This window comes from Malania oleifera, chromosome 4 (assembly GCF_029873635.1).
Source record: "Malania oleifera isolate guangnan ecotype guangnan chromosome 4, ASM2987363v1, whole genome shotgun sequence".
Classification (NCBI taxonomy): Eukaryota; Viridiplantae; Streptophyta; class Magnoliopsida; order Santalales; family Ximeniaceae; genus Malania; species Malania oleifera.
This window is the reverse complement of record NC_080420.1, coordinates 36,057,631-36,071,764: the sequence shown is the minus strand read 5'-3', so window position 1 is coordinate 36,071,764 and position 14,134 is coordinate 36,057,631. Positions and strand designations below refer to the sequence as shown.

Here is a 14,134-nt window from a genome sequence, read left to right as displayed (position 1 = left end):
AAATGAATAACAATATTTATCAAACACAAAATAAAGACAACTATTTTGTAAACTATTTATTTAATAATTTTACAAGAGACAATACATGCAACTTTTTTAAAATGATCTTTTGACAGCATTTTTTTTTACATAATTACAACATTACCAAACAAATTAATCCAAATTTTTAATTTTCGGTAATAATATGTTGTCAAATATTTTTTTTATTTTTTATTTTCTGGAAGAACTAGTTTTTTTTTCCTTAAAGTAATTGCGAATGGATGTCTAATTAGTGCTACACCTATAATTCTTGCTTGTATTCAATTCCAAAACATGGATGTGTCGTTACAACTTATTTACCATTATATAATACAAGTAAATGTTAAGTAAATTGTAACTACGCACCTACATTAGCAAATGAAGGAAACCCTAAAATTGCTTATTGTGCACTACATGTTATGGAAATTGCAAGAAAGATGACACAAGCACAAAATGTTTTGAAAGCAAATCACCTTTTTAATGGGTTTAAAACAAATGTTGATTCAAAACCAAACAAGGAAAAAGAAAGAAGCAGGCTTGGGTTTAATTGGCTTGAAGCAGAAAACTCAATTGAGTCCTAAGGAAGGGACAGCTCTTTATTGCAAAGTTGGTTCTGTGTGGATTGAAATACCTGTTGCCGATCAATTTCCATTATATTCTAGAGGGGTCAAAACCATTTCTTTGCCATAAAGATTTTGGTATCCTCACTGATTATTGCTTTCCATCTTTATTCTAGCATGGCCAAGACAATTGAGAAGTATCAAAGATGTTCTTACGGTGCAATGGAAGGCAGCCAAAATTCGAAACAGACACAGGTAGCTTAATCTTTCATCCAGTTTTATCTTAAGGACCCAAAACGCTTTTTTATATCCAATCATGTCTGCAAAACCATGCAACAGCTTTTGCAATTGTTTTTCCTTTTGCTTTTGTCCCTTTTTTAAAACAAAAAATAAAAATAAAGGTGCTTTTGCAATCGTTGATTGAAGTGGCTAAAATGTCTGGGACATTTTTTGTTTTCACCTTGAAATTCCACATCTAACGTTATGTCATTTCCAATAGTTGGGAATATGATTCATCTGCCCAAGAATCTTGCTTTTTTTTTTTTGAATTGATTTGATCAAATCTGAATGCTTCCACGTCTTCCAGCAGAGCAGCTATGAAGAATATGTGAGGCTGAAGACAAAAGTTGAGGTTCTGCAACAATATCAAAGGTAACCAAACTGGTATATTGCTTGCTGTCAAGGACTCTGCATTTTTGAATTTATTCAAGTTGTCTTTAGTTTGGGAATTGGGATTTGTTTTTTGAATTAAGATTGTATGAATTTGAGCAAGTTCTTACCAAACAAAGTAGAGCTTTATCAAAATCCATATAATTTTAAGTTTACAATTCTGAATTTGTATTCCTAAAACACATTCAATCATTAATACTAAAAGAAAAATGAAAAGATTGGGAATCAATGTTTTAAAAGATGAAGATGTAAGGCAAGGCGTTTTAACCCTTAGGAGACGAGAGATAAGTTTAAGGCATTAGGGTATACGCTGAAAAGGAAGGTGTACTCCCAAGAGGGGGTGAATTGGGATTAAAAATTTCTTTATGCCCTCTTTAATTAATTCTTTCTTAACCCTTTTTGGATTCAACAATTATACAATCACAGATACAACGGATAATTAATTCAAGATTGAATCTTTATGAATGAGGATACTAATATGAATACTTTGCAAGTTCCTTAGCACATCCAACAACTCAATCTAATTAATCAATATAAGCTTTCACAATATGAAACCATACAACAATTTTAGCAATGCTTCCAATATTTAGATTTAGATTTGAGCTTAAATATATAACTGATGAATAACTTTTACAAACAAGGAAGACTTGATTTCTTCAATATGAAACACAATAGAAAATTCAACCAAGTGTCCAAAACTCAAATATTGATGTTAAATATGTAACATGAAATATGCAACCAATTAATTTCTTAATGAGCTTTGGTATTGATCAATCAAAGCACTTTCTTTAATCAAGGTTTCCGAAAATGATTAACCAACAAACTCCCTTTAAGGTTTCCGCAAAAGATCAATCAACATACTCCCTTTAATTAAAGTTTCCGCAATCTCAATAACAAATTAATTTAAATAAACCTCCACGGAATTTATACATGCCGAAAATTAAATAGTAGGGAAGAAAGTGAGACGCGAGTTTTACGAGGTTCGACTATACTCATCTACATCCTCGCCTTATGCAAACACACCCAAAGATTCCACTATACCATTCTTTTACGAGTAGGAGCAACCTTAAACACTCCTTTGATGGGTAGGAGTAGCCTTTTACAATCCCTTCTTCTACTAGGGTGGAGCCCCCTCTCCAAGCGATACCCCATACTCGGTACAACGATTCAACAATCATGAACCGTCTACAAAAACAAAACAAAAACAAATTTGGTGTGCAAAGACACTCTCTTCAAGAGCAGATATAGTCAATCGCCTAACAGCTTTGACCGCCCTTCAGTATTTTGATCATAACTTTTTTTATACAACTCCAAATTAGACGTTCTTGATAACAACAAAAAGCTAAGAAATATCCTACAACTTTCATCTTGATCATTTTTGAAGATAAAAATTCGTTAATAGAGAAAATTGCACATCAATGCAGATATAGAAAAAAGAACAGAATTTGGAAAATCCACTTTTGGTGCTTTTCGTTCCAAAAATGATTTTAACCTTTTTGAAATAACTTTTGGTCATATAAAAATATTTTTCAAGTATTTTAAAAGGTATCTAGGTCCAATAAATTAATTTAAGAGCTTCATGCATCCATATTGAAATTGTTTGAAGTATTTACATAAAGACTTATTAAGACTTTGACGTTCTAAGCACTTAAATCTTCATGCTTCTCTTTCTTTGACTCCATCTTGTCTTCAAGTTTCAATATACTTTAAGTTTCATAAGATTTTTCTATCTTTGAATCCAAGCTTTTCTTTCTTCAATTTTCTTTTGTTTCATCGTGGGCTAAGCATAATCTTTATGCGAGCTTCTTTACGAACACTTAAGCTTGATCTTTCTTCTTATGAAAGCTTTTGAGTCCTGAAACATATCTTAACAAAACATGTTCTGATCCTTTACGTTGTTATCATCAAAAAAAGATTCATAAGCCTTGTTAGGCCAACATAAGCTTTTTGAAAATTGTATTTTTTAGATAAAAAAAATATGTAGATAAAGTACATACATTTTAAAAATAATAAAGAAAACTACAATTATAGCGTTAAAAAAAATTTAAATATAAGTTGCAAGCTACTTGTTGGCTATTCAAAAATTGCTAACTTGGATTCATTATGTAAATCATGGCAAGAGATAGTAATAACATCACAAAGATCAAATTATTCTGATGATGTAAGATACAACTATCAAATATTTTGGAATGGTTGAGTTTCAAGAGTTCAAGAAATAAACTCATATTATGAATTTTTTTTTTTTGCATAAACATGGATTTAAAATTTTCTAACCAAATCTAACATGAGAATCACACAACCGAGCTGCGTAATCCTCAAAAAAAAAAAAAAAAAAACACAATAGGCATTCTATTTGTACAAATGCACAAGCCTTAGCGTGCAATGCACTAGCCTTTTTGGGATTTGGCATGCATCTTAGATTGAATCTTAAAGTGTTTTAGGTATGCATTGCCTTGTAGCAAGCCTCAATAAATGCCTTGATTAAGTTTTTTAATTACTGCTTGGAATTGTGCAGAAATCTTCTTGGGGAGGATTTGGGGCATTTTAGCACAAAGGAGCTTGAACAACTTGAGAATCAGGTGGATGAGTCATTAAAGCAAATCAGGTCAACAAAGGTATTTCAAAATTGCTAATTGCACATGGAAGTGACTTCATATTTATATCTTGGTTTGGAATTAGGTCATTTAGGCATGTCACGTTATCTTAAAAGTAGTATTTTTCATGTTAAAAAACAAATAAGGAGATAAAAATTGGATCAAGACAAAATTATTAGCCATTCCCACTATGAAATTCTAGTTATTTTATTTTTTTTTATTTTTTTATTTTTTCATTGCCAAGTTAGATTACATACAAAAGTATATGATGAAAGAATGGTGGCATATATGTCATTGAAATGTATTATACTTCAATCAAGCACATAAGCAGTAGGTATCCCTATAATCAAGCCCATAAAATTTTCATTTTTATCATCATTAACAACACCTCCACCCAGCTTACCTTCCAGCTTACGAGCTTACCTTCCGGCTTATGGAGTAGTGGAAAGTAAGCTAGGTGAGATTGTTGTCATTAAGATGTAGTGTATATGTCATTATATGTTTTAGGCTTGCTTCCAACTTACGAAACATCCTTTAGGAGTGAACACATAATTAGTAATAGATCTTATTTTGTTGAGATCTCTAGCAAAATCTAAATCAACACTACCAATAGCATTGGACCTATGTCTCCGAAATTATAAACAAGCATAAAAAATATCACTTAGAAATTGAAGTATTTACCACTTTCCAAATGCTCTTTACTTGGACTAACCATGTACCTAGTCATAACACTAACCATATGTTAGATGTCTAGATAGGTACAAATCATAGCATACATAAAATTTCCAAATCCACCAGAATAAGGAACATGTGATATATAATTACTTTCAATGCTTGGTTGTGTAGATAAAATAGTCAAAAGTTGGAAATAAGCAACAAGTGGAGTGCTAACTAGTTTGGTATTTGTCATGCCAAAATGGTCTAGAACTTTTTCAACATATTTCTTTTGTATCAAATATAATAATCACTACCTTTCAATTCATGTGAATTTGCATTCCAAGAATCTTCTTCACTGCTCCTAAAATTTTCATTTCAAATGCCCTGGAAAGTTGGGCTTTTAACCTATAGACCTCTAATTTGTCTTTAGACGTAATAATCATGTCATCAACATGTAACATGTAAATAAAAGAACCATCTATTTGTTTCTTAAAAAAATACAAAACTAACACATTTACTCATTGAATAACCACTATTATATTTGGAATCAATTAAATTTTCTTTTGTGGTATTACCATATTGGTATTATTGTTTCTTTCCTACATAAGAGCATTTTGCCATCTTGCCTCCTCCTCTATAAGGATTCAAGTTATCAAAATCTTAAGAGATATATCCTTCTATTTGTGGCATATTTTGAAATTGTCTTCAAGATAGAGGTAACTTGTCAATGATTCAAGCCACAACAAGGTTGTCTCCAATTTTGATGCCTTCAAATGTAACTTCTGTCACTATCATCTAAAAATCTTGTGCTCACTCTACAAACGATTTTTCATCAACCATTTGATAGCAAAAAGATCGGCTCGCTGTAAATTTGCATTCATCCTTTTCATATTGTTCCAACTTTTAAGGCGATCAACAAACTAGTCTTCATTCATTTTGTTGGTATTAATTTTGTTTTGATGCTTCTTGGCGAGATCATAGGCAACCTTAAGGAGACTATTGTAGAAGAGCACATTGCCTTTCTATCGCTTGAAGTGGCTCTTTTAAACCAAAAGGACTTGTTGAAATCTCCAAAATTTTCATTGGGCGTTTGAACTATATATAGGCTCCTTTGTTTTTTTAATCTCCCTAAAAATTATTAGGAATATAGTACAAATATAACAAAAAAAAAAAAAAAGACTTAAACATAAATCAAATACAAACACAAATCACAACTAGGTTGAAGCATGAATCACATATATTTTACTCTCTTTAAGAAGATTCAAACCCTCTGTAAACTTTTAACTTACCTCATGAACCAGTATAGTAGAACTACATTTTGACTCGTCTCACCTAGGATACAATAGGTTGATTTGAATTATACAACTCTCTCCAATTGTACACAAATGGAAGAGTCCAAGGTACATTATCTTTTCAAAGATTAATTAAATAAAAACCTAACCACAAGGTACATGTTATTTTTAAAATGGTTAATCAACTTTGATAATATAATATTAAAAAAAATTAACAAGTATATTAACTGGATATGTGCTTTTAAAAACTAAAAGAAGCAAAAATTATGTTGTCAATGTGTCTTGGAGCAGTGTATAAGAAGTCTCATTCAATTAAGTCTCCCATTGTGTAAAAGCTGCTTGTGAAAGGCCTTATTTAACATTTGGCCAAGATATTAGCCTGATATACTGTTTACCATATAAGAATTTTTTGTAAGGACCTAGATGTAAAAGAAATTACACCGTATAGCATATACATACAAATAGGGAAGTACGTGGCTGATGGGTGGAGGGGACTCACTCAATCACTGGTTGTGATTGAAACTCAGTTAGGAAACACTCAATTGCACACAAACACTCTTTGACTTCAATAATAATATGAAAAATAAAAAAAAAAGAAAAAAAAAAGAAAAAAGAAATCTCAAAATATGAGTCTTCTTCTCTCACTGGTTACTCTCCCTCTTCCCCACCACATATATTACACACACACACACACATCTTCATATATATAGTTATGGATGGGGATGGTAGGTGGAGATCAAATTCAAAAAAATTGGCTGGAGTTAGTGGAGGTGGCTGTCGACCAAGTTTAATATTCAACAGGTTGGTGGAGGTGGCTACCCATCAAGTTTAATATTCAACTTTCCCCCTTAAACTTGACTGTACTAGTTTTGTCATTTTGAGCACTATCTTCAGTCCTACAAAAATATCATGCCTGAGTGGCTTAGTGAAAATATTAGCAATCTGATTATACATTCTGTGAGACATCAGCTGCATTTCTTTCTTCTTGACATGCTCTCTGATAAAATCATACCGAGTATCAATATGTTTGCTTTTTTCATTGAAGATTGACTGGATTCTTCGCAAGTGCAATGGCTGATCAGTTATCGATGTAGACTTCTATAGGGTCATCTTGGAGAAATCTCAGATACTTTAGTACATTTTTGATTTATATACCATGACAAACAGTTAAACTGGTAGCAACATACTTAATTTCGCATGATGACAACGTTACGATGGGTTGCTTCTTTGATGAGTATGTAAATGTTGTATCTCTCATGAAGAATGTGAATCTAATCGTGTTTTTTCTTTCATCAAGATCCCTTCTCCAATTGCTATCTGAATAGCTAATAAGTTTGCAATCACCTTTTGAAGAATAGAATGTACCATCAGTGATAGTAACCTTGACATAGCGGAGTATCATCTTCGCTGCATTCAGGTGGGACTAGTTAGGAGTCTCTATGTATTTGCTGACAAGACTAACTCCACAGAGTTTGTTTGGTCGGGTGCACGTCAAATACCTTAAGCTTCCAACCAGACTTTTAAAATATATCTCCTTGCTCATTCTTTCTCAACTCTAATCCCACTTCAATTGGAGTTATTACAGGGTTACTGTTGTCCATCCCAAACTTCTTTAGTATTTCTTTTGCATAGTGGCTCTCGGAGATGAAGATTCCCTTCTCGCTTTGCAAGACTTCTATACTAAGGAAATGAGTCATCAGGCTACTATCCGTTTTTTCAAATTCTTTGACCATCCTTCTATTGAAAACAAAAAAACATCTTTGGATTGTTGCCGATGAAGATCATATCATCAATATATAGGCAGACAATTAGCATGCTTCTACAACAACAAAAACAAGGTTATAAGTGGCAGTTCTATGTTAGTCGCCAAATCTGCAGTTACTAATACTTATTAGTGATGAATTTCCTATGCCGACACTAATAATTAGTATTAGTGACGGTTTCATTCCATTACTAAAATTCTAAGATCGTCATTATAATTTCTACATTTTTCACGACTCATAATCGTCACTAAAGCCTATTTATTAGTAAAGATTTTAAAACTAGTTATCAAACTGGTTCCAAATATTTAGTGACGATTTAAGAACCATCACTAATAGTTATGCAATCAATTACAGTTTTAAAATTGTCACTATTACTTTGTTGTGGTGTCATTAGTGACGGTTTACAAACCGTCACTAATACTTTAAAATAAATAATTTTTTTTTATATCATCCATTAATTCATGTAAAGACCTGTAATTACATTTTAGCATACATAAAATTAAACAAGAATTACTAAAATATTCATAAATTATTCAAAATTAAATTACAATCTGTTCAAAATTCAAGAACAATTTCAAATTAAAATACAAAAATTAATTTTGTTCAAATAAAAAAAAATACGAGAAAAGTCCAAAGCCGCATCCGACTGTAGTGTCTAGCATCTACTCTGGTGATCATAGAGCACAAAGCAATGGTTAGGTTCTAGGAAAATAGGATGACTTTGACAACTACCTAGTGTCGCAAATATTTGTACGCAAACTCATCCAACATTAAATTCTTTCCTAAATATAATGGAGACGATTAAAGCCACCCTACGTACTTGTGGTTCAAATTCAAAACAACGTGGTGTTTCAAATATGAACTAGAAGTATGTATGATGGTTTAATCTTCTCCATTGTGTTAGGCAAGAGTTTAATGTTGGATGAGTTTCTGCAGAAGATTGGAGTGTGCAAATGTTTGCAACACTAGTAGTTATCAAAGTCCCAACTTTTGGATCATGTCAAAGTTATCCTATTTCCCTAGCTAGGACCCTGTCGCTAGTTTGTACTGCGTCATTACCATTTACATGCATTATAATGAGAGGATGAGCCACCCACATCATCTTGACATGCTCCACGCATCAGTTGTTCCATCTGTGCTCTCTAAGCTTGCATATCAACCATCAGTGCTTTTAACATTTGGGGCTCAATTTCCACCGTCTCGACATGCTCTGTGCACCAGTGGTTCTCAAGATCTAAGGAAGGAAGACTAAACCAAAACTTAGACTTAATTGGCCAATTTGATCATATCCTTAAAACTAGAAAATGATATGAATCGACATTTACTTGATTGACTTGGTAAATATCGACTTGAACCAGCCTGAATCGAGGCCAGTTACAAGTTTTTATTTCTATACCTTAAAAAAAATAAAAATCGAAAGCTGTATTGCAATTGCTATATGTAAGTATCCTTCACATGAAATAAATAATCTAGAGTTAGAGAAAAAAGGTGAGATTTACCAAAATGCCTAAGTAATTTGTGATTTTCAACCATATATTAGCACTTGTATGGGTAGGATGAGAGGAGAATAACATAATACATAGGTATTAAAATTAATATTTTATTCATTCTAAAAATATTTCTATATATTTCATTAGAATGAACTTTTAACTCTGTGTTTGATAGAGATCTTGACAAAATCTTCTCAAATTCAAATTCAAAATTCAAAATTCATACTCTCAACCGTAGTATAGATACTTTCATTCTCATTTAATTACATTGCTCCTTAATTAACTCATTTCGCAAACTATATAATTCCTTATAAAAAAAAGAAATACTCCTTAAGTATTGAAGTTGGAATTGAATTCTCAAAGTTATTTCCATATAAGTAATAAGATGAATTCATTCTTGAATATGCACTTTTAACATCACAACTATGTTAGTATAGTAGTGATGACATTCAAAATTCCTCTCATCAACTAAGTTTAAAAGTCGTGAAGAAAACAAGCAAAATGAAGAATGGCTAGAGCTCGGATGAAGATCAAGCTTCAAGACATGAAGACTTAGTTAATCTTTCATGTGTAATGTAATATAAGTCTCATGTAAGTACTTCTCAAACTTAAGTATATTTATGAAACTCTTAGGATTAATGATTGGACTTACAGACCTGTTTCAAATCTTGAAAAATATTTTTACAAAGTCGAAATGTTATTTCAAATGGCTAAACCTAAACGTGTTAGGGCAACCTAATAGCTGAAATTAATGATGTAATCCCAAGAGGAGGTGAATTAGGATTTAAAAATTCATTAGCAAAATTTGGGTCTATATTAAACCTTTTAATGTAAACCAATCTCAACCACACACCAAAAATACAAACAACTAATTAGAAATCGTATTATACCAGTTTCTAGATATATATAAGAAACTGAAAAACACTATTCAATTTGTACTTCAGCAATTTTGTAATCAGTTAGTTCAATAGCAGATTCTTAACTACAACAACAACCAAATATCCTTAAAGATTCAGTAATCTAAGTATGATACATGAGATGATTATACTTTGAATCAATATAAATGGCCTTCACCTTAGTTAACCACAAACAAATTTAGGTTTCAGAACTTGTATGGATTTTGAGCCAATAATATGGAACAAGCAACCCTTCAAAGATACTCTTAAGTATTGAAGCTGGAATTGAATTCTCAAACTTATTTCCCTATAAGTAATAAGATGCATTCATTCTTGAATATGTACTTTTAACACCACAACTACGTTAGTATAGTGGTGATGAGATTCAAAATTCCTCTCATCAACTTGTTCTATTAAAATTCATGTGGATTTTACCCATGTGGATTTTTTCAAGCTATAACAACTTCATATCTAGTGCAGTTTGTATAAATTAACACATGTAATCCATGTATGTAAAAACCTATATTACAAGGATTAAACCACATAATCCATTTGTGCAAGCACAATGTATCGATTAAACCCTTAAGATTAGCAAAACTCACAGACAATCATTTATGCTTTCATACTTTTCAAGCTATTTTAGCTAATAATCACAATTTCATAAAATAAAAAAAATAACGCATACTCTTATTTTATTTTATTTTTAATTGACAATTGATTAAAATATAAAGGAAATTAATCTTGAAACTTTAACTGATTTTATTTTATTCTATCAGAGAACCTAAAAATTTAATGCTACAAAACAAACATACTTTAAAAGTAGAAGAAATAATTTATAAAATTAATTAAATCATGCAATAGGAAACATTGAGCACGTACACATACCTTTACAAGTGATCCTTTCAATTTCTTATCGCGCAATAATGGTAGCGTGTTACAAAAACTTTCTCTATATGATGAGGACCATATCACTACTACTTTTCCAACACTATAGTACAGAAGTCTAGAAAAGATCAAAATGTAATCCATGAGATTGAATTTATATGTAACGCCCCAAAACCGAGAGTGGGGCCCAGGGTATTATGTGTTCCATTCATAGATCTCTGATACCATAAATATCATCCAAACAGTGAAAAATAATTAAACATCTTTAAATAAAATACCAGAGTTCTATACTATCACCTATATAAACATCTCTAATAGCACTAATACAATCCTAGGATTTAGAATAAAAACATAAAGTTTCATATCCTACAACCACTCATAGCTGAAAAACTAAACCCTTCCCAAGCTTTCTAAGCCCGATCTCCAAAAGGACCTAAAAAGTTAATAATTCGCTGGGGTGAGATACTTCTCAGTAAGGCGGAATAAGTTATTACTAATGTGTGGCTAACATGAGTTTTAGTGTATATAAAATATAATCATTTCTTTAACTCGAAGAAACTACATTTATAGACTGTAACTTAGGCTTATATCATCATCCATACCAAAGAAAATTGCATACACGTATTGTACGTAATACCACATCACACCCACAATCACAATACATTTAATTCACATACAAGTACTCACATCCACAAAGGATAATGCACAAATACTTCATTTCCCATGGTTTTCAGGGCATCCCTCCCCATTGTTCCCTCTACATACTGAGCATCCCTCCCCATCGTTCTCAGCACGTACTTCACAACGGACAACTGTTACACTTTCATAAATAATGACCTATTCATGGTAATTCAGTAAAATGGCCTCCTCATTCACTACCAAAGTTTAACCCCCTTTATATAAATGACAATATAACGAACTCCTCATATCCTGCTAATGTTATATCGCGATTTATATCAAGGAAAATATAATGAACTCCTCAATTCTAGCAACGTTATATTGTGAAATACACGAATAACCACACAAAACAAATCACCCAAACATATAAGTTTATTTACCACAGTAATCACAATCAGTCATTATAAAGATTTAATCTCATGCCACACGATTTGAATGTTATATCATACCCTAATAATTTAACTAGAGAACATGTATCGTATAATACTCAGTATAATTTATTGAAACCCAGGGTACGATCACCTTTCCTATTTTAATCAAACTCAAAATATATAATTTACAAGAAAACGGAGATGACCAACCCTACTCGCTTTAGTTTTCCCAAAATAAAGGTATAACCACCAAAACCATCGATTTCATACATATATTACATTTAGAGAATACCATATGATGTTCCTATATCCACATACTTAATTTTAAATGGGTCCATTTTCAAATTAAACTGATATAACATAATCTCCATACCCATACTCAACTTCAATCGGTTGGATTTTGAAATACAACTAGTATAATGTTTCTAATATCATAAACCCGAGTTTAATCGGTTCAATTTTAATAAAAAGTTGGCATAATTTATTCCCCTTACCTTTCCCTGAAAATATGCCTAAAACGATTGGGAAGATGGAAACCTTAGCTTTAAAAAAATGTCGTTGGAACTGATTCGACAACTAAAAAATGGAGAGAGGGACGATCGCAGAGCGAGAGTAGATTCCAGGAAACCCGGGAAGAGAGAGAGACGCGTGGGAGAGAGAGAGAGAGAGAGAGGAGCCCTAGTTTTTAGAGAGAGAGAGAGGGATGAGGTTTTATAAAAAAAAAAAAAGCTTAAACCTATTTATAGGCAAGTTAGCCTGCATGAAACCATTGATGGTTTTACAAGACTTCCTTAAATCGTCAACGGTTTTGTCCTGTGCTCCTTTTGTATAGCTCTCGGTAGTTTAAACCATCAATGATTTTCTGAGATGGCTTCAAACCGTCGATGATTTGGTGCTGAACCGAACATCTTCATTCTTTTTCTTGCTTTTCTTTCCATTTTATTTATTTTCATTTTATTTTATTTATTTTCCTTTATTTCATGGGTTCTAGTCTCTACATTCTCCCCCCCCCCCCCCATTATAAAAATTTCATCCTCAAAATTTGTTAAGCAAACATTTTTCCTAAATTTGGTATTACATAACTAACTTTATACCACAATTTTCAACATACTCCATAGATACAAATAACTACGTTATCTAGTATGAAATAAAAACTAGTACTTGTCCCAACACATAAACATAACACGTAAACACACGCCTGGCTGCCGCGATGTTCTTGATTGTTCCCTTGGTTCTAATCAGGAGTAGGTGCATTATTTGGTGGTCCACAACAATCTTGGGCTATATAGTTGTATTTGCCGCACCGATAGCACACAGTACCCCTACCCTGACATTCTCCTCAATGCCTTTGATTACATCTAGCACAGTGAGGGTGTGATGAATTACCTCGATAGCCTCAATCATCCCTATTTGGCCTCTGGCCCACAGTATCACCATCTTCCCTCCATGAACCCTATCTAGTATCCGCATGGAAGCTGGGAGGCATGTGTCTCTTCTTCTGATTTGACATCTCTGCACCTCTCTACAGGCTCATGCTACGGTGGCTTTATCCACCAACTCCCAGAAATTATGTATCTGCATGATTGCCTCCTGCCCGTGGATCCTCTATTTCAGGACCCTCTCAAACCTTTGCGCCCTTTTGTATTCATTTGGGACCATGTATGGGGCAAAGCGAGATTACACCATGAACCTGGTAGTGTACTACTGAATAGTGAGGTTTCCCTGAGTCAGGTTAAGAAATTCATCCGCCTTTGCATCCCTGGTGGCGGCGGGGAAGTATCGGTCGTAGAAGACCTCCTTAAAGCGATTCTAGGTCATCACTGTGGGTACTGCTCGTTACTGCTTCAGTAGCTTCATCACTAGCCACCACCGCTCGTCCTCTCTTATAAATTTAAAGGTGGCAAAGAGAACCTTCTGCTCTTCAGTGCAACACAACACTATCAGTATCTTCTCTATCTCCTTCACCCAATTCTCAGCCATGATTGGGCATAGTAGTTAAAAGCGCATCTGAGGCGCGCCTAGGCGCAAGGCACCAGTGAAGCAAAGAGGCTTACGCCTCAAACCAGGTGAGGCGAGGTGACCTACAAGAGGCGACACTAGGCGAGACGAGGCGCACTAGGGCAACAGGGGCAGTGAGTCGCTCCTTGTGAATTTTTAGTCATTTAAAGTAGAGAAATAGCCACAGCCAGACCCGTAGCCCTCCTTCGACTCGAACGAACATAGCCCTCACCCCTCTCGACCCTTCGAAGCCCTTCATGAGT

The 14,134-nt window shown here is 33.2% G+C and overlaps 1 protein-coding gene across 19 annotated transcripts in view; it reads left to right on the top strand.

Annotated features, from left to right (window-relative positions):
• Window positions 1-14,134, top strand: part of LOC131153445 (agamous-like MADS-box protein MADS2) — a 75,043-nt gene that overhangs the window by 20,355 nt on the left and 40,554 nt on the right. For 10 of the 19 annotated variants that reach the window (XM_058105765.1, XM_058105752.1, XM_058105764.1 and 7 more), the window contains exons 3-5: window positions 755-833; window positions 1,168-1,229; window positions 3,763-3,862. In XM_058105765.1, the coding sequence (XP_057961748.1) occupies window positions 755-833; window positions 1,168-1,229; window positions 3,763-3,862 (241 nt within the window). Of the gene's footprint in view, window positions 1-754; window positions 834-1,164; window positions 1,230-3,762; window positions 3,863-14,134 lie in introns of all 19 variants that reach the window. The other 9 variants (XM_058105760.1, XM_058105754.1, XM_058105759.1 and 6 more) reach the window with 1 other exon arrangement.